At 38.1% G+C, this 21,059-nt stretch overlaps 1 protein-coding gene across 1 annotated transcript in view; it reads right to left on the minus strand.

The window, feature by feature from the left end:
• Positions 1–871: 871 nt before the first annotated feature.
• Positions 872–21,059, minus strand: part of SAAL1 (serum amyloid A like 1) — a 29,422-nt gene continuing 9,234 nt past the window's right edge. The window contains exons 3-12 of the mRNA XM_059137701.1: positions 20,730–20,813; positions 17,285–17,364; positions 15,392–15,451; positions 15,145–15,260; positions 14,622–14,802; positions 12,403–12,485; positions 12,126–12,314; positions 7,384–7,577; positions 4,607–4,699; positions 872–3,690 (exon numbers count right to left, since the gene is read on the minus strand). Of these exons, the coding sequence (XP_058993684.1) occupies positions 3,598–3,690; positions 4,607–4,699; positions 7,384–7,577; positions 12,126–12,314; positions 12,403–12,485; positions 14,622–14,802; positions 15,145–15,260; positions 15,392–15,451; positions 17,285–17,364; positions 20,730–20,813 (1,173 nt within the window). The 3' untranslated portion in view covers positions 872–3,597. The remainder of the gene's footprint in view (positions 3,691–4,606; positions 4,700–7,383; positions 7,578–12,125; positions 12,315–12,402; positions 12,486–14,621; positions 14,803–15,144; positions 15,261–15,391; positions 15,452–17,284; positions 17,365–20,729; positions 20,814–21,059) is intronic.

Below are 21,059 nucleotides of genomic sequence, written 5' to 3' on the forward strand. Positions count from 1 at the left end.
AAGTGTTCAGTAGCCATGTGTGTCCAGAAGATACTGTACTTGGTAACAGCATAGCTGCAGACCCTTAACAGAGTATTGTATCAAAACATCAGACCCAGAGACTGACGCACGTTTGCATACTCATTATATTAAAGTAAAACCTTCATTAACCAAAATGAGTAAAGAATGAAAAATTAAAACTGACTGCTTTTGATTGAATTATGTTTAGGGTAGGGTTTTTCCCCTAATATATATCATGGGTATGTATATCTGTATCTTTCCATTATATATATAATATACATATTTTATATATATATATATATATATATATATATATCCTAAGGAAGTCCTTTTCTTGATATTTAGCATAAATATATTAAATACATATTTACAAATGAAGAAAAAAATTCTATTGGCCAAAGCAAAGTGACTTGGCCAAATTCAAAGTCAAGGAACACAGAAGTATACTCTACCCACTGAGAAGCCACGGAATGAGAATGAGTACACAGAGGTGAAGACTTGAGAACAATGATCAAATCTGCTACAGGTTGCACAACTTTTTCTATCTGTCCCTCTATGAGACTGGTGGGGAGGGGCAAAAGGAAAATATGTCCTAAGTGTTTGGTCTTAAGTGGTTTAGATACTTCAAAAATCAAACTCTAATTTAATTAGAAATAGAACAACATATTTAACATAATAACCCAAGTTCATTTTGTACATTTCCCCTTCTCTGCAACAAAGTATAGTAAAAGTTTTCATTTCATTTGTACATGTAATTCCAAATTTCATATTTAAGCTCCTGGAGAAAGCACCATTTCAAAATATCACCTGTAATTAATGCAAGTCCTAAATTTGGGGGGTGAATTCATCAGACTGTATAGTATTAAAAAGATTCAGCATTGCTCATCTTTTATTTCTCTAAAAAACTATTATAATTTATAGATTTAGGAAGTTTGCAAACATATCAAAATACGAAAATATACAATACCTTATCATGTTACAAGAGCAATTAGTAACAAGTGACAGGGCAGGTCCAAGGAAGAAATGGGAAACAGAAAATAACCTGGACATTCCGAACCTTCCCAAATATATTCTTTTTCTCCCTTGGTGACTTACCCACTTGGAGTGGCACTCTTTCCCTCAGACAGCTAGGAGCTTTCTGCTTCCCTTTTAAAATGTGCTATTTCTAAAACAAAAGGCGAAATTCATATGCACTCAAGTAAACATGACTAACAACTTGGGAATATTACTCTTACAGGGTTTTTTGTACCTTTCACCTTAAACTTCAAGATAAAATGGAATTCTTAGTACTAGCTAGCAGGTATCATTGGCAGATCCTCTGAGCTCACCCTACAGGAACTGGTAATTTTATCTTTCAGAAACTAACAACAGGAGAATTGAGCTCCAGCCAGCCTTGACCAGTTTGGGCTCAACCACTAAGCCAACACTCGTGCAGATGGGCCATAAAGTGTCCGAGAGTTACCTCTGCCTCATCATGTTAATATCTCTGCTCCAGAAGGAAGACAAGCTTCCTAACACAACACACAATGCATGTTAGACATATTTTCTAAGTATGTATGTGTGACCTTCTACCCGCCTCTGCTTGCAATGATAAAGGTCTGCCTCTGAATATTCATCTCAAATCCTAAATAAAAAGAGCTCCCTTACCACTCCTCAAGGATCACAGCTTTGGAAGTTATTCCTAATGTTCTGTTGCAAAGAAAGATTACTTTGTTTGATAGCTCCACCTGGTGTAGCCTCTATCTGTAAGGCACCAAGGAGCAAACTCACATTAGTTCACATACACAGGAAGTGACTTCACCAGTGCCCTTGAGATCTCACGTTAAATACAGTCACATTCAGCCTAGGATAAGGTCAGCACAGAAGACATGAAAACCTATAGCGTAAACCTACTAATCACAGTTAACAGTAAGATTTTAACTTTATATTCATTTCTTTTCAGCAGGAATATTTTCAACAATAAAACTACCTCCAAACTGGAAATTGTGTATCTCTTCTCAGTAATGGTATGTCCTAATGTTTTATCAGCAAAAGTCACTTAAAGAAAAAAGACAAAATGTGAGATAAGACCAAAGCTAGAAAGATTCTGCAATAAACTGAGAAGGGGCTATATACCAGAAGAGGGGTTTAAAAAGATGGCTGTGCTTTTTATGCAAAGGAGGAGGCTGGGAAGCTAGCACAGTAAGAGGATCCAAAGCTCACCTCATCTCATAAATAAAACTAGATTAATAGTCACAGCTGCGTAAACAATCCAGAAAACTACCTGAAGACTGGTAAAAAGCTAGCTTTGTTATTCATAATTCATATTTTCTTAAAAACTCTACTTTCAGTAACTAAATAATGCAAACTGCTTCCCTAAGAATAGGGAATAGCTTCCCTGGCTGTCTTTCTGCACAGATCTTATTTTGAAGCACTATACAAGGATAAAAATGTTATGTGAGGGAAATCACATGAAGCCCAGTTTGCATACAGTCCGAAGTTCTTAAACTCCCTCCATCTTAATTTAAATAACTCCGAACTCACTCAAGCAAAACATTTTCTGAAATCTAACCACTGGAATTATGCTGAAAATAGAGATTTTTGCTAATACACTTTCATCAAAATGTTACATTTCTATCTTCATAGTTACAACATTAAAAAAAAATGAACTGTATAAACTAAAACCTGCTTCTGAGTTAGTTGTTAATGACAATCTAGCACACAATCAACACAATTTAGAATCGCAAAAGGCTAAGATATGCTTGTATACTGTAGCAAAAATCACAGACTGACTATCAAAAAGCCTTTCAGAACTCTTCATGCCTTTCTCTCTTAAAGACCCTGGGGGGGGGGGGGGGGGACTTTATTTCAAATAGCTGCAGTTAGGGATGGCCATCAACACAGTTCCGGGCAGGGAGGAATGTCCTTTACAAATATGAAGGTAAGGACTTCGAAGGACAAAGTCCCTTTACCTCTTTCTCCTTTTTCCTGCCTGAATGTGGATGGAAGATCCAAAGATGTTAAAGTCCCCTTAACCAATAAATATGAACACAAAGGTCTACACACAGACTACATGGGGAGGTAAAAGGAATCAGGATCCCTGAGTCAACAAATTTGGTCTAGACTGCTCACCACTGGATTTCTTATTGCATCAGATACATAAAAGCTATCAGATTAAGCTCTTAGAGTAGGGTTTTCTATTTGTGCAGCTGAATGTACTTGCAGGGGAGACAAACAGAAAATTCTCACATAAAAATCAAATTAAAAGGTATGAAGAAAATCCTTACCAAGTCCTCAACCTAAAAAGAACCTCAATGATAAGCTTGTATTTGTTTTTTTTTTTACCTAAAGAAGACAACTAACACAAAACCATACCTCCCCCCACCACCGCCCCACCAAAAAATGCATATGGGGTGGTGTATTTGACAGCAGAGGAAAACTCCAGATTCTAATGCCGAATTAAGTGAGAGAAGACTGGGGCAGAGAGAAGGATATGGGTGTAATACCAGACAATGAGAGTCCAACAGGCTTCACCTAACATCTCCTACATGTCAATTTCAACTGTCAGTGCCAAAAGTTAAGTTCATTTATTGGGCAGAGGAAACTCCAAATCAGTGTTTAAGTCTGAGCCTTCAAACTTGGGAAGCTTTTCTCCAGGTCATCAGCAAGAGTTTTATCAACTTCATGTAGAATTTTGAGAAAGTCTTCTATCTGTGAGTCAAACAAAAGAGCCAAATAAATACAAGTAGAAGAAAATGTGGTTTTAAAATACCAGCTGTTGGGGCGCCTGGGTGGCTCAGTGGTTAAGCCGCTGCCTTCGGCTCGGGTCATGATCTCAGGGTCCTGGGATCGAGTCCCGCATCGGGCTCACTGCTCAGCAGGGAGCCTGCTTCCTCCTCTCTCTCTCTCTCTGCCTGCCTCTCTGCCTACTTGTGATTTCTCTCTGTCAAATAAATAAATAAAATCTTTAAAAAAAAAAAAAAAAAAAAAAAAATAAAATACCAGCTGTTGACTATATGTTCTACCTATGGTCTCTAAAGAGTCCAGAGGAAAAGAAATGTGACAGATCCCCAGATGACAATAATACGGATTCCCAGGTAGTCCCCTGAAACATCAAAGTGACTAGCCCTTACCATTTAGTTTTATCTTGAACTACGATTTATACCCCCACTGCTTCCCCTTTAGCGTCCATTACTGAGTTTTATTACCCTACTCCTTGTTGACATGGCTTCTCATTCCCACATTCCATACTTCATTTTCATACTTCAAAAGTTCCTATTTTAAAACTGTCTCTAATGGTAGCAAATGTAATGGAATCTGATGAACCACAAAAACCTACTGTTCATTCTTACCCAAGAATCTTATCTTTGCTTAATGTATATGTGATTTACTTTATAACAGTAAGATGTCCAATAAATTCAGTGTTGACTCCTTTCTCTTAAATTAGAATCACTACTCAGGCTACTCTCATGAATTACCCCGCAGTCATCTATTTGAGCAAGGCACTAAGTTATGTGAATTGTACGCACGATCTTTCTTGACAATGGCCTCAGAGAGCAAGCACTTACATAAAAACAATACAGTAATCCTCTAATACTCAGCCACCTATACATTTACTCATACTTACCACTGGACTATAAAAAGGAAGAAGGTTTTGAAATGCACAGGAACACTTCTCTTTGCTTAACTGGCCCTCCTTTAGTCCCTGAGCCACAGTCTCCTAAAACAAGCAAAGATTTAATGTTAAAAAAGGAAAATTTCTGAAGCTTTATCTGAATAATAAATACAAATCAGTATATGCAACTCCCTACTGATCCTACGGGCATTTCAAATGCCTCAAGCTGAGCCCAACATCATTCCTCATTATGTAACCCAAACACTGTTCCACTGTATTCCTTATTTTAGGAAAAGCCACTGCCACCCACCCACCCACCCGGCTACACAAAGCAATAATCTAAGATACAGCCAAGATTTTTCCTCCTCCTCTGCTGCTGCTGACCCCTCCTCCTAAGAGTTTAATTCTACTCTATTAAATCTCTCTCATCCCACCCTCTTCTTTCCACCAACCCTTCTGATGTTTAGGGTCTTATTATTTTTCAGATCACTCTTGAAGATTACCACCCATGAGAGCCTGCTGGTTGGTCTGCAGGCCTCCAGCCTCAACTTTAATCCTCTCTCATGCTTTTGGAGTAATCTTGCTAAACAGATCATCTCACTTGATCCTTAAAACAAAAACCTTCAGTAGCTCCTCAGTCCTCAAGATTAAATCCATATTCCATTAGTATGGCACATAAGAATTTTACATATCCCTGGTTTATTCTCAGTCCACCTTCTTTTTTTTTTTTTTTTAAAGATTTTATTTATTTATTTGACAGAGATAAATCACAAGTAGATGGAGAGGCAGGTAGAGAGAGAGAGAGGGAAGCAGGCTCCCCGCTGAGCAGAGAGCCCGATGCGGGACTCGATCCCAGGACCCTGAGATCATGACCTGAGCCGAAGGCAGCGGCCTAACCCACTGAGCCACCCAGGCGCCCCTCAGTCCACCTTCTTTCTATATTCCTGTCCCTTAAAAATAAACATCCCGGGGCGCCTGGGTGGCTCAGTGGGTTAAGCCGCTGCCTTCGGCTCAGGTCATGATCTCAGGGTCCTGGGATCGAGTCCCGCATCGGGCTCTCTGCTCAGCAGGGAGCCTGCTTCCCTCTCTCTCTCTCTCTCTCTGCCTGCCTCTCCGACTACTTGTGATTTCTCTCTGTCAAATAAATAAATAAAATCTTTAAAAAAAAAAAAAAAAAAAAAAAAAAAAAAATAAACATCCCTCCAAAACCAAAAAGCATTAACAAAGGTCACTGCAAAAAATGTAAAAAATACTTGCAATGAATATGCAAAAGATATTATTATTGCCCAAGAGTTCATGTAAATAATCAAAATAGATAAATTTATAAACTAGGAAACACAGATAATATACAACTATATGGGGAGGTGCCTGGATGGCTCAGTGTATTAAGTGACTGTATTCAGCCCAGGTCATGATCCCAGGGTCCTAGGATTGAGCCCTATGTTGGGCTTCCTGCTCAGCAGGGAGTCTGCTTCTCCCTCTCACTCTGCCCTTCCATCCACCCCTCAACCCTGGCTCAAGCTCTCTCTCTCTCAAATAAATAAATAAAATCTAAAAGAAAAAAAAAATATATATAGGGGAAGATGTTCAACCTCACTAATAAAAAATACAAATCAAAATAAGGCACAATTTCTCACCTACTGAACTTTACATGATATAAAAATTGTAATACCTAATAGTAAGAATCTTGTAAAGCCAACATTTTCACATAAATACATTTGGGCAATATGCAGCTATTAAGCCTCAGCCATCTTCACTTGTACAATAGCAAGCCCAGGAATCTAACTTCCAAAAATATATACTCAAGTAATAACCTCTCTCTAGAAAAAGCAGAATAGTTGAACAAAAAACCAAATTAACAGAATAACGGAAACTTCTTTCAGGAAATATTCTTCTTAAAAAAATGCAATGAATGTGCATATATTCTTCAAAGTTATATTGAAATTTTTTTCTAAACATATGGATAGAAAGCATGCTCAAAGGAAGAATATGCTAACAATCCTGAGCAAACTCAGGAAGAACAGCCCTTAAAACAAGTCTCAGTAAGTTATGAAAACCAATTTTTTTTTTTTTTTTTTTTACAAAAAACAAACTGACTTTCAATGAAAGGTCTTTCAGTAAATTTAGACTCTGGAAAAGGGCTTGTAACAACGTTTTGTGAAAAGAGCAGCCTATAAAATTCTATATACTGGATTTTAAGTATGTGAAAAACATATACAAACATACCAAACCATATCAGTTGCCACATTAAGATTATCAAGTTAGAGTGATAACTTTTTTCTTTCTCTATTTCACCCAATTTGTGTAATATTCGAGCAAGAAAGCATAGGCAGGGGGAGCAGCAGAGGGAGAGGGGAAGCAGACTCCTGCTGAGCAGGGATCCTGATGCAGGGCTCCAACCCAGGACCTGGAGATCATGACCTGAGCTGAAGGCAGACACTTAACCGACTGAGCCACCCAGTTGCCCCATTATACTACCTTTTTTTTTTTTTAAAGATTTTATTTATTTGACAGGCAGAGATCACAAGGAGGCAAAGGGGCAGGCAGAGAGAGAGAGAGGGAAGCAGGCTCCCCGCTGAGCAGAGAACCCGATGCGGGACTCGATCCCAGGACCCTGAGACCATGACCTGAGCCGAAGGCAGCGGCTTAACCCACTGAGCCACCCAGGCGCCCCATGCCCCATTATACTACTTTTATGTTAAAAAAATTATACAGTGATAGTAAAGTTTGGAGCATTAAGCAATCCATACTTTCTTTTGCTGAAGAAACCATCAATACTTCTTTCTTACCTTTGTTAAAACCTGAAAAATATTAGAAAGAAATTCACATGAAATATCCTTTAAGATTTTCAAGTGGAAATCATCTTGGGTTAAATCAGACTTTTTTGTTTCTTCAGTGTTAGAATCTACTGAGTTCTCTGGTTTCTTCTGACAATGTTCCATGTTTTGTAAGACACGAATCAGGCTGTCGATTAGAGGAAGATCTAGTGTACAAACAGATCAAGAAGCACAGAATTAGGGAGACAAACCATAAAAGACTCTTAATCTCACAAAACAAACTGAGGGTTGCCGGCGTGGGAGGGGGGTAGGTAGAGGGTGGTGGGGTTATGGACATTGGGGAGGGTATGTGCTATGGTGAGTGCTGTGAAGTGTGTAAACCTGGTGTTCACAAACCTGTGCCCCTGGGGCTAATAATACATTATACGTTAATTTAAAAAAAATAAAAAATTTAAACAGAAAAAAAAAAGCAGCACAGAATTAACCAGTTAAATTTGGTCTTTCCTCCTTTTGTTGACTGATTGATTCATTCAACAGTACTGAACAACTTATTGGTGGCTATACAGTTTACTTTAGGTACCAGAGAGATGATGACAAACAAGACCTGAGGCCTTGAGCCTTCAAGAGGCTCCCATTTTCATACTCTCAAATAAACTAATGAATAGAACAGATCATCTCAGCTTTGGCTGAGTTCTACCTATGAAGGAAATTAAAGGGGAATATAATAAAGCCGCCAGTCAGGGAAGCTCTCTGAGGTGCGAACTACAGGAGAGGCATCAATGCCAAGAGCCCAGGAAAACGTTTTAAGCAGAGAGAAGTTAAATGCAAAAATTCCAAAAAGGAAATGGCCTGAGGAACAAAAAAAGCCACTGTGGTTCAAGCCAAGGGAAGCAAGGGGGAAGGAGGGCACGAGACAAGTTTAGACAGCTGAGCAAGAGTCCCATCATGCAGTGCCCTGGAAGCCACAGTGAGAAAAGGATTTGAATTTTAAACTTTTTGTCATCGACATCTTAAAGCTTTTAAATTGTGTATTTCTTTAAGTTAAAGTTAAATTTCAAAAACAGTATGATTTCTTAAAAGACTGAATAATCATTTTAATAAAAACTAATAAAAACTGAACATAAAAAATAAAACTAAAGCTCAACCTCAAAATATATGTTATAGCATGAACACGTTGAATCTCACTTTGATCCAACTACTGATTCTAACCCAACCATTTGTGCATCACAATTACAAATCCAGGAAACAAAATTTTCTGTAGCACTGAACTCAGTATATTGATTTTAAACAATCTAACTTCACTTCCAGATTTACGTCATTTATAGAACATGAAAGTGACATTTTTTTTATAATTAAAGAAATCAAAAAACTAGGGAAATCTTGTCCCTTATTTCTCAACTCAATGTCACCTCTTCAAAGCACCCATCCTGTGGGGTTGCTTTACTACAGTCCCCTAGCATTTATTCCTACTCTCTTCCTTGTGTTGTCACTAACTCTTGACTCTAACTCTCAGTTCTTTACTCCCTGATGTCCTTGTAAGTCACATCAATCTACACTATACCATTCTTCTTTCTCACCCCCAGCCTGAACTCTGCAAAGCCCTTATTCAAAGCTTAGGGCAGGATGATGGGTGACAGCTATTTAGTGGCTTCAAGTTCAAAGAGCGTCTTTTCACTCTCTCCCCAATCATAAAAATCATACATAAAGTTTCAGGAAGTTGAGGAGGGGGAGATAAAATACACCTAGTCCCATAACATCAAGAAAGATATGTTCCTAATATTGCAAATAAAAACTCATGATTTTCAACAGAAAACATATATATATAAGGAGATAAGAAAGATCATCCACCAAGGGGGAGGAGGGGAGAATATAAGCAACAAAAAACAAATGCCAGCTTAGATCAAATTAGGAGACAGCAGAAACCTCAAAGACAAGGTAAGCGGAAATCGTGTCAAAGTAGTGTCAATCAAGCAGAAGGTGCAGAAGAAAGTGACCAAAGGTTGCCCAAGGCTGTGAAACAGCCAAAAAAGTCCATTTTTTTAAGGTACAGCACATACTCTGAGGTGCAAATCCAGAATCCCCTGTATGCAAGAGCAGGAATGGAATGTGCAAGACAGCAGCCGGAGCTCCCCTGGGGGTTCTACCTTTGGGGGTTCTAAGAAAAAGAGGAAGAGGGGGTAAATGAGTAATCCCAGAGACAAGCCATATTTACAGGAAGCAAATGGCAATGGGAAAGTTAAGACTTAACCATAGCCATCTGTCACCTGGTAAAAAGAGCAGAAAAACTCACAGACCCAACTCCTATTAGCCTAGACGACAGCTTTAGCTGCTTTCCTATGTGAACTCCCTGCAAATGGCTAGTCCAGGAAAAACATGTCATTCAAAGATGAGTCAGCAAAAGGAAACCAATATAGGAGCAACACAAAGACATTTTAAAGAAAAAAGAAAAGGGACAAGAAAAAAAAAGATGAAGAATACCAAAAGAGGCTGTCATGGAAGCTTACACATATTACGATAATATTTAGCTGTAAGTTTTAAAACAACATGTAATCAAGCACCAAGCAGACATAGAAGAGCTCAGACTAAGAAATGAACAAAAGGAGAGGACACCTCAGCTGGCAGAACTCAAGGAAGAGGTTAACAGAAAAATTCAAGCCACCACTGAAATGAAGGCAAAGCTGGCAGGGGAGCACAAAGGAGGGAAGACATTGCTCAAAACACAGAAAGGCACAAGGATGTCAGAAAGACAGAGGGGCAAAACAAAGGGAATGAGAATAAAGAGTGCTTTGTTTTGTTTTTTTGGTGAAGAAAATTAAAATTATGAAAGACTAGAAAAGAGATCCTACACAAAATTACTGCTTTCGAAGAAAAAACTTAAAAAGATATTTTAAAATATAATTCAGGAATGCCATCCCTGAGACTTGAATTTGTTATTTGAAAGTACCAGAAAAAACTGATAAGGAATTGTTAACAGTGAAATACATTTTCTGATATTAGATTTTAATGATTTTTTTAAAATATTTTATTTTTTTGACAGAGATCACAAGTAGGCAGAGAGGCAGGCAGAGAGGAAGAAGCAGGCTCTCCGCTAAGCAGAGAGCCCGATGAGGGGCTCGATCCCAGAACCCTGGTATCATGACCTGAGCGGAGGCAGAGGCTTTAACCCAGTGAGCCACCCAGGCGTCCCGAGATTTCCATGATATTTTAATGATTTTTTTAAAGACTGAAGAGTAATTATAATTCTATTTTTGGAGCAGTCATAATTATAAAGGTAACCATTAGACCAAAAATATTCACCTTCCTAAATGTTAGATCTACATACACAAACCATATATTGGTTTATTTAAATGTAAATATACAAAATGGTGCTCCTAAACATTCATTTTTTTTTCAGTTTTCAGGTTTTTTTATTAAAAACTTAATAAAATAAGAATAGATTAATTTCTCCTTAAATGGTAAAATGTAAATAGTAGTATCATGACTAATGGTTAAATATTAGAATCATTTCCAGTAAAGTCAGGAAAAAGGTAAGGATGTTTTTCTACTACCAGAGGCACAAGGCTACCTACTAAGTAAGAGAAAAAATCAGAGGCAGAAAAATGATATCTAACTTAAGAAAAGACAAAAAGATGTCTAACTTAAATCCAAAGCAGTATCAGAGAAAACCCACAATTATCACAGAAACAACTATTAAAAATATTAAGAAAACTCAGTAAGGTTACTATGGGATGCAAAATTAATATACAGAAATCAATAACCGTCATATATTCCAACAACAATAATTAATGGAAAAAAAGATGTCAAAGACATTAGCAACCCAAAAGATATAATAACTAGGAATAGGCCTAATAGAGATATGCAAGGTCTTTATGAAGAAAATTATAAAATGGTACTAAGAACATATAATAAGACTTGAACAAATGGAAAAACATGTTCTTAAGCACTATAAATTGAACATGATCATAATAAAAATATCAGGAAGATTTTTGTTTTCATAACCTGTTAATCAAATTCAGTGTTAAATAAAAATAATAGTCAAAAACATTCTGAAAAATTAGGATGAAAGGGGACTATCCTTACTCAACATTAAAATATTTAAAAACTATGGCTATTTATTGCTCATGAGTAGAGCAATAAAAGGGAATCAAATATATAGGGAAACTCAGGACATAGGAAACTCAGAACATAATAAACTTCAAATCAGTATAGATAAACTGGTTTATTCACAAACTGATGCTAATAAGACAACTGAGTAGCCATCTGGAAAAAAGGCTGAAACCATACTTCACATGTCACACCTGAATAAATTCTAGATGGATTCTATATTTAATTTTAGTTATTTAAAAAAAAATCTGTGAAAGACACAATAAATTCTAGATAGATTCTATATTTAATTGTAGTCATTTAAAAAAAAATCATTCTGTGAAAGACATTGTTTATATAGGAAAATATTCAAGTTATACTTCTAAATGAGAAAAGTTGCCTAAAAAGCAGGACTTAAAGATATATATGCGTATGAGTATACAGTAATGATCTCCGGATAGTGGATTTACAAGTGCTATGGGTCCTTTTATAAACTTTGCAATTTTTTTGTATTAAGCATGTAATATTTTTATAATCAGGGGAATAAAAGCACTAAGAAAGAAACCAACCAACCAACCAACCAACCATATGAACAATAATCATAAGCCTGGGCTTTAAAATCTGACAGAGTAAGAACAGAACTTACTTTAGTGAACTAAAATGGTACTTGCCTTCTTCTATCTTTAGATACTCTTGTTCAGCCCGTGACGCGTAGATAGCAGACAACACTGAATAAACAGAAGCTAGCACTGTTTTCTGTTCTTGAAGTATGATGGGTGGATCATCAGACTGGCAAAATTCATGGCAGACCAGGTCAAAAAGTAAATTCCAAGTGTCTTTTCCAGTATCAGGACAATGTACTTAATAAAAACGATAAAGCAAATAGTATTCTAACAAGAGCAAACAATTCAAAGAGTAACTCCAGTAGTTCCCCATAAAACACCTTACCAATTGCTTGAATTCCATCGTCCACTGTGGTAAGCAGCTGTAAGATATGCATGTAAACATCAAGCCCTTCTGGATTTTCAGAACTACATACAAAAAGCAAAAGCACTGAATCAACAACTCTATGGGACGCAATCATTCACTGATTCAACAAATACCACTCTGTACTAGTCACTGCCCCAGGTGCTGAGGATCAATCAGGGAACAGCAAAGTTTCAGTGCTCACCGCAGCTTACATTTCCATGATGGGATGTGGGGGGGTGTGGGGAACAGTCAAAACATAAGGAAATATTTTGGAATATAATCAACACACAAGAATGAGAAGTAAAGTTTTTTGGCCCCATCCCACAAAAACAACAATGATACTTCCTCATTCTGGCATACTGGAATAATCAGGATGAAAAACAACTAAAACATTTATATGAAGAATGAAAAGCCCACTGCTGCAAGCACCAACAGTAATGACATTCTCAAAACTCCATAACTCCCCTAGCTCCCTCGCTAAGAATAATAAAACGATGTTAAGCATAATTTTTGTGATCAACAGCTTGGATTCCTAGAAATCCACAATCTTAGTTCCTCAAAATGTTAAGTAAAAAACAGTGAACGATAAAAAAGATAGTTCAGCAAATACTTTATAAACTACTATTTTCAGGCACTATGTTAGCAGCTGGGAAAACAGATGTATAAAACACTGTTTCTATCTTCATAAAGTTTATAATCTAAAGTAAAGAAGAGAGGGGCGCCTGGGTGATTCAATGGATTAAGCCTCTGCTTTTGATTCAGGTCATGATCTCAGGGTCCTGCGATCAAGTCCCAAATCAGGCTCTCTGCTCGGCAGGGAGCCTGCTTCCTACCCCCCTCTCTCTGCTTGCCTTGCTGCCTACTTGTGATCTCTCTCTGTCAAATAAATAAATACAATCTTTAAAAAAAAAAAAAAAAGAGAGAGAGCTTCTTTCAAAAAAAAAAAATAGAGAATTAATGGGCAATTATGATAAAGTGATATGAATATAATACTAAGAGAAGTCCAAGGTGCTAGAGGACCACAGAGCAAGCAGACTTAATTGTCTGGAGAGTAAGGAAGGGTATCCTAAGACAAATGACGTTCAGGCATAGAGCTGCAGTAGAAGTGTCTGAGGTAAATGAGACATGATATGCAAAGGCGTGGAAGCGAAAGAGCTCCATTTCATTGATGAAAGAAATTTCACATGATTAAAACACATAACACAATAAGGATGAAGAACACTACATCCTTGTGAGCCATGCTTTAAAAAGAAAATCTGGACCTCATCCTAAGGAAGGCCATGTCTGAAGCATGAAAAGTGAAATGATGAGCATGTGCTTTGGAAAGATGGCTCTACAGTCTGGGCTTGGAAGGAGCAGCCCCGATGTAGGGAACTCAGGTGAGAAAATGCTGCAGGTGTCTAGATGAGAGACAGTGACGGGGTGATGGCATGGAGAGGATCCTATAAAAGTCAGGAACAAGTTTTGGGAGGTTGACTGGCCAGGAAAAAGAATAGGATAGGGAAGAAAAGTCAGTAATGACTTCCACATCCTCTGAATGGGATAATGATTGCATCATTCACTGAGAATAAGAACAGTGAAAAAGGTTTTGAGGAAAGACCATAAGTTTAATCCTAACTTGGATAAAGGACATAAAATTCACAGACTTTCCTATGCATTATTAAGCACAAAAAATAAACAACTGACCATTAAGCAGTTCAATTCACAAGTTAATTTTCTAGTGACTAGCAAGAAAGTTTCAATGATCTACATATAACACCTAGTAATCACTCTTGGCAAGACATCAGAGCCCAAAACTCGATCACTATCCAAGACTGACATACATACATAAAACAAGAAAACAAATGATGTCTGACAATAACTAAAAAAGCTTAATGTCTGATGGAAAACAAAACCTAAGAAAATTTTTTCTCTTTGATTTAAATTACACAAAATTGCAGAAAATTTTAAGACTGTAACCATAATTAATGCTGGAAAATAGCCTATAGCCAAGTAGTGTTATCATAGGTACTTTATAACCATTAGGATTTTTTAAAACAGCAGACACACTGTCATCACAAATGTTAGTAGTAAATCCAACCTGACAAAGACTAACGGGATGTTATTCATCCTGCTGAAAAGAAACTAAAACCTACATCTAAGGGTATTTCTAGCAATTGGATTTTCCCCGACCATTTTGCACAAAAGCACTCACTTACCGTACTTGTTTCGCAGCTTCAAGTACACATGGCACAATCTTAAACACTGGCTGCTCTTCAGAATCTTCCTGGGGAGGGTCCAGAGGCTGAACAGCCCCATTTTTAATCCATTCTAACATTAGCTTCTCATCCAAATCAAAAAGCTTGTCTACAACCTCCCCGACTTTGACCAGCAAGTCAACTGCAGACAATGAGATATTGAAATGAGAAACAAAATTTTAAGAGCAGTAAGTTCAGTCAAAATTCCTAAAGCTATTCCAAGAAAACCAAATCTTGCCAAAGCATTACTTATTCAGAGGGCAATTTATTCACCTCCTTTGTCTAAATGTGCTTGTCTTCCTTCATTTTTAAATGAGGACTTGTCAGTATCCTGGCAGCTTAAGAAGCAATTTTATGTCTTGAATCGAAATACTTTCTCACCTTAGCCTTAACACTTCTTTTACGCAACCTCCAGAAACAGTTACATGGCTTCCTAACAATTAAATATAACCAAAAATTGTTCCTAGATTACACGGTGACTTACCATTTGTTGAACTTGACATAATGAAACAAATGCTATCATAAATAGCTGGATATTCCCGGATTCTTTCAACCCAGACACTGGCCACTTCTGTCTGGGAAAGACAAGTAAGCAACAACCTACAAGATAAACATGAGCGTAGTATCTATGTTTGAAAAACAGTAAAGGAAATTCAAGAATGAAGAATTAACTCTATTGTCCTAGATTCCTGTATGAGTGACTATACAGAATCCATAGCAAGAAAGCATACCGGCTTGTTTCCAGAAGAGTAGGAGGGTCTGAATCATACAAACAGTGCAGTAACACCTGTCTATAAAAACAAAATAAGTTAACCCAATATGGATCTCTTCTCTCGTTTCAAATGTCTAGGTAATTTAATTCTTTCAACTTTTCATTTCGAATTAAAGTATATATATATAAGAAAGCTTATAGATATAAATTTATACTTAATGACTAATTATCAAGCAAACACATATTTACAAAAAACAGAACAGTACTACATCTCCATAGCCTTTGTGTGTCCCTTCCAAATCACAATTCTTTTTCCTACCTAGAAATGACTACTACCTGAAATTTTCCAGCAATTTTATATTTGCTTTACTCCATAGTTTTATTATTCAATATATTTTGGCTTTGAATTTTATGTGAAAATTTTATGTGAAAAAATTATACTGTATGTGCTCCTTGTAGTCTTAGTTCTTTTGCTCAACACCATGTCTTTAAGATCTACCCATGTTTTCCCACAGTGATCATTCTTTGATTCATTGCGACAGACATTCCATCATATGAATATAAGACAATTTCTTTTTCCAGCCTACTGTTGATGGATCTATGGGTTGATTCTAACTGGAGCCATAACAAGGAATGCTCCTCTAATACATTTTGGCTGATATACATATGCACAGTTTATCTTACCATATACATATGAGTGGAACAGTTTGATCACAGCATCTGCACTGCCTATCTTCCAGTTTAACAAAATAATGCCCAATTTCTCTAAAGTGGCTAAACAAATTTATATCCCATCACTGATGTAAACTGTTCCATATTTATCTTAACATGACTCATTAGATTTTTGATAGGGACCACTAGAGGCTAAATATAATCCTGGATCATTTACTCCAGAAATTACTGAGGAATAAAGTCCTTAAACTAGGATCTTAAAGTCACTCCACACATAGAAGAGATAATTACCTCTATTTTAAAGACCCAGGGACTTAAATCCTACAATAAACCCCCACAACTCTAGCTGATAATAACCACCCAGAACACTTTTCTTCATCTATTGTGGGCATAAATTTCTTTGAAATTCTAATTAACAGCCATGAATTCTCTCTGCCTGGAGAAAATGAATACGTTCACAAAATTTAGCATATTAATTCTCAGCTCTCTTAAAGTAACTACTTGGATTTCCACCATTTAAAAAACCCTCTGCCTGGGCGCCTGGGTGGCTCAGTGGGTTAAGCCGCTGCCTTCGGCTCAGGTCATGATCTCAGGGTCCTGGGATGGAGTCCCGCATCGGGCTCTCTGCTCAGCAGGGAGCCTGCTTCCTTCTCTCTCTCTCTGCCTGCCTCTCAGTGTACTTGTAATTTCTCTCTGTCAAATAAATAAATAAAATCTTAAAAAAAAAAAAAAAAAAAAAAACCCTCTGCCTAAAATGTTCCAAGTGAAAAGATGAAAGCCTCTGAATCATGGAGGCAACCTTCTATCTTCTAGTCTATTGATAAGCCCTATCCCTGGATGTTAAGTCAAGAATTCTCAGGGTAAGTCTAGTTTTTTCAGGCTCTAGTTCTCTAAGCCCTTGGATTCCCTGATCTTAATTATTTGGGAATCTCGTCAGGGGCCCCAACGCCAAGCTTTGCCCCTCTGGGTCTCATCTTGTTGGGCTTACCACCTACTGATTGTTTATCCTTTTGCTACCAATAAAGAAACAGGCCTAAATCTTCAATCATGCCCATAAAAACTATGAAAGCCCCTAGCTACCATTAATAAGCAATGAAGTTCCTAGAGACTATTCATCAGGAGAAAGGGAGTACTGCATTTTGTAAAATGTTCCTGTATCTCCTATGTATAAGGATTTCCTTAGGGATATAAAATATTAATTTATTTTGTAAAAACATAATTCTTATGTGGTAAAACTTACCCAAGATTTTTATCACTGCTGATGGACACACATATCTCCTGGAAACAGGCCATATTACCTAGTATTCCCACACAGATTTCCTGCCAAATCAAATGTCACAGGTCATAGGTCACAGTGTCTTGAAGATAAAAGACAAATACAAAAATAACAACTTGAAAAAAACTTTCACTGGGTCAGTATGGGGGAAGAAGAGAAGAGAAGAAAGTATGGAAGAAGAAATCTTATGAATGAACTCAGTCTTAAATGGGTAAATGGTTAGTAGGATTCAGACATGCAAAGAAGAACAAAGACAGCTGGGTAAGTGGTAAAGTATCAGCAAAGGCAGGAAGGGAATAATGCACACGGCTAATGCACTGAACTCTGAAGAGAGCAGCCTGGCTATTGCACAAAATTGGTAGAATAGCACAAGATAAACAATGTGGGTAAAAAGGATCAGGACTAAGGGACCTGAATGCCATGTTGAAAAGATTTTATTTAATCTAGGAGGCTATGTGCATCTATAAAGATCTTTACACTGCAATGTTATCTTAGGAAGATTTTTGTCAGCAGCAAAATGCATAGTGCATGATAGTAGAAATGTTAAAGGAAGTGAATAACCTCAGTAGTCACAGCTGATGTTTACTTAGCATGTACTAGGGCCAGGCACTACTCCAAGCACTTTCCATAAATTATTATTCATGTAATAATTTATGAGGCAGGGGCGCCTGGGTGGCTCAGCGGGTTAAAGCCTCTGCCTTCAGCCCAGGTCATGAATCCCAGGGTCCTGGGATCGAGCCCCACATCGGGCTCTCTGCTCAGCAAGGAGCCTGCTTCCCCCTCTCCCTCTACCTGCCTCTCTGCCTACTTGTGATCTCTGTCTGTCAAATAAATAAATAAAATCTTTTTTAAAAAAATAAATAATTTATGAGGCAGGTACTGTTATCATCCCTATATTTCAGATGAGGGGAGCCTGGGTGGCTCGGTGGCTCAGTGGGTTAAGCCTCTGCCTTTGGCTCAGGTCATGCTCTCAGGATACTGGTACTGCATTGGGCTCTCTGCTCGACAGGGAGCCTGCTTCCCTCTCTCTCTCTCTCTGCCTGCCTGTCTGCCTACTTGTGATCTCTGTCAAATAAAATCTTAAAAAAAAAAAAAAAATACACATTCCTGAGTGCCATCTCAGAGCTACTGAATCAGAAGCTCCAGGTGAGGGCCTGAGAGACTACTGTTTACCAAACACAGCACATCATTTTTATGACCACGTAAGTGTGTTCATCACGGAGTCAGAACATATGAGATTCTGGACTGGAAAATTCAGCAAGCAAGTACAAAATGTCTAGGTAAAGTTGAAGATGTGGCACCAGAAATCAGAAGGCAGGGCACAGCTTTGATCCCACAGGCATAGACTCGCAACTTAAAGGTGTAGAGAGTGGATGAGCTCACTAAGGAAATGAATTTAAAGAGGACAAGGGATCTGGGTCTACAGCTTAGAAGGAGTCCACACTCTGTAGGAAGAAAGATTAAAGCCAATGAAAGTGACAGAGAAGTGACTGAAGAGGTCGGAGACCAAGGGAGGGAGGTGGCACCAAAACTACAGAAAGGGAGTTTCAATAAAATAAGGGTTGTCAAATGCTGGGAATGGATTAAAAACTGAAGCAGCAGAGAGACACATCCATTTCCTTACAAATTAAAGGGAGAATGGCTGAACTCTCCGTCAAAGACGTTCCTCGTTTTGGCTGCTAGCCAGAATCAGCTGAGAGAACTTTTTAAAATTCGTGTGGCGCCTCACACTTAGAGATTCTGTTTCAGCTGATCTGGTAGAGCCCAACTCGGGATTTTTAAAAGGTCCCAAGGGTAAAACTTCTCAAAAGGTGTGCCCTGGTGCAGAGCACTCACATCACCAGGGAACTTGTTAGAAACCCTCAATCCTACCACAAAAGCAATGGATCAGAAACTCGGGGGTGGGCCTGGGACATGCCAAAGTTTGAGTCTGTGTTCCCTTCTAACATGCGGCCACGGCAGAGGATCATAGCTACAGACAGGCTGTGGTTCACAGGCATATATAATGATATGACTAATTCCTGAAAGGTGCTATTGCTGACATAAGCTTATTTTCTTTAAGTGTAAATCATGAGTCAATGTATTTAAGTTAGAAAAACAGGGAAAAAGTCGTACGCAACTGCCAAATTTCTCTATCAACACAATGACCCCAGGAAAAAGCAGTTCATCAATTCTTCAGGTCCCAGTTCAGGTAAAACACTGTCCCAAATGAAATTTGGATTCAGCATTCAATATGTAAAAATACACTACAGAATTCTCCACTTCATATTTCAAAGAAAGAGAGGTAATACACTACAGTGGCCATACGGAAGTCAGGCCAGCTGGCTCAAATCCCAGATTCCTTCTTTCCCAGTTGTATGACCCTGGACACATTAACCAGAGACTTAGCTCTCTTATTTATAAAGTGAAGATAAATTCCTATCTCATGGAGTGGTAAAATCAAATACTCAGTAAATAGCAGTTGCTCCTAAGTATAATTAATATTTACTAATCACCCACGATATGCATAGCACATCCCAAACTAAATGACACAGAAACACAATCCACCACACACAGCATAGATAAAGACGAAATGAGAAGCACAGATAATTCTTCTCAGGAGTTTACGATCAGCAATGGCCACTGAGAGCTTACTTATCTGGGAAGGCTTAGAAGAAGAGTAGCACCTTAGATAACAGATGTGACTTCTGAAAGGGATGGAGGGCATACGAAAGGAGGCATGGCGATGGTGATCACAGTAAGCTACTGAGACAAGGAGTGGACAGGCCTTGCTATATCAGAAGCACCATCTGCATGATAGATTTTATGCTGGAAAGTTAAATTATATTCAGATTATAGAAAGTCCTGAGTGTCAGGCTGAGTTTAGAATGAAGGTTTTGTTTTGTTTTAAAGATTTTATTTACTTATTTGACAGAGATTGCAAGTAGGTGGAAAAGCAGGCGGAGAGAGGGGATGAAGCAGGATCCCTGCTGGGCAAAGAGCCTGATGCGGGCCTTGATCCCAGGACCCTGAGATCATGACCTGAGCCGAAGACAGAGGTTTAACCCACTGAAGCACCCAGGTGCCCCAAGAATGAAGGTTTTTAAGCATTGGAGGATTTTATGAATAAAAAAGAGCAATCAACAGAAATAGGAAGTCCAGGCAATGTTCCCTGTTCTGCCACATACTAGGAAGATAACTTTGGTTATGCCTGTTTCCACAGCGGTTAAACGAAAGTATTGATCTCCCTGGTCCAACCCACTCTAATAATTTTAAACGGCACATTATCAAGTGCCAGGCAATGTTCAATAAAAATCTGCAGACTGATTTGTGGCCAGCAAGAAAATGAAAGTGAGAAAAATGAAAGACTATCAAGTACTATCTGCTGTTACTGCTTCAAAGAGAAAGCTTTAAAAGTGTACATACTTACTCTTAACCGTGGACATTTGGATTTGGCCAATACTCCCATAAATATGTCAGGAGCATTAAATTCTTGGAGAAATAGAGCCACGTCCTGAAAATAAAAAATGATTATTATTTTGGATGCAGAACAGTCTTCTTTAAACCCCCCAGTTCAGACAACCATTAAAAAAAATTATTCTAGGGGTGCCTGGGTGGCTCAGTGGGTTAAAGCCTCTGCCTTCGGCTCAGATCATGGTCCTAGGGTCCTGGGATAGAGCCCCACATCGGACTCTCTGCTCAGTGGGAAGCCTGCTTCCCACCCAACCCCCAGCCTGCCTCTCTGCCTACTTGTGATCTC

Source organism: Mustela lutreola, chromosome 1, assembly GCF_030435805.1.
Source record: "Mustela lutreola isolate mMusLut2 chromosome 1, mMusLut2.pri, whole genome shotgun sequence".
In the NCBI taxonomy this organism is placed as follows: domain Eukaryota; kingdom Metazoa; phylum Chordata; class Mammalia; order Carnivora; family Mustelidae; genus Mustela; species Mustela lutreola.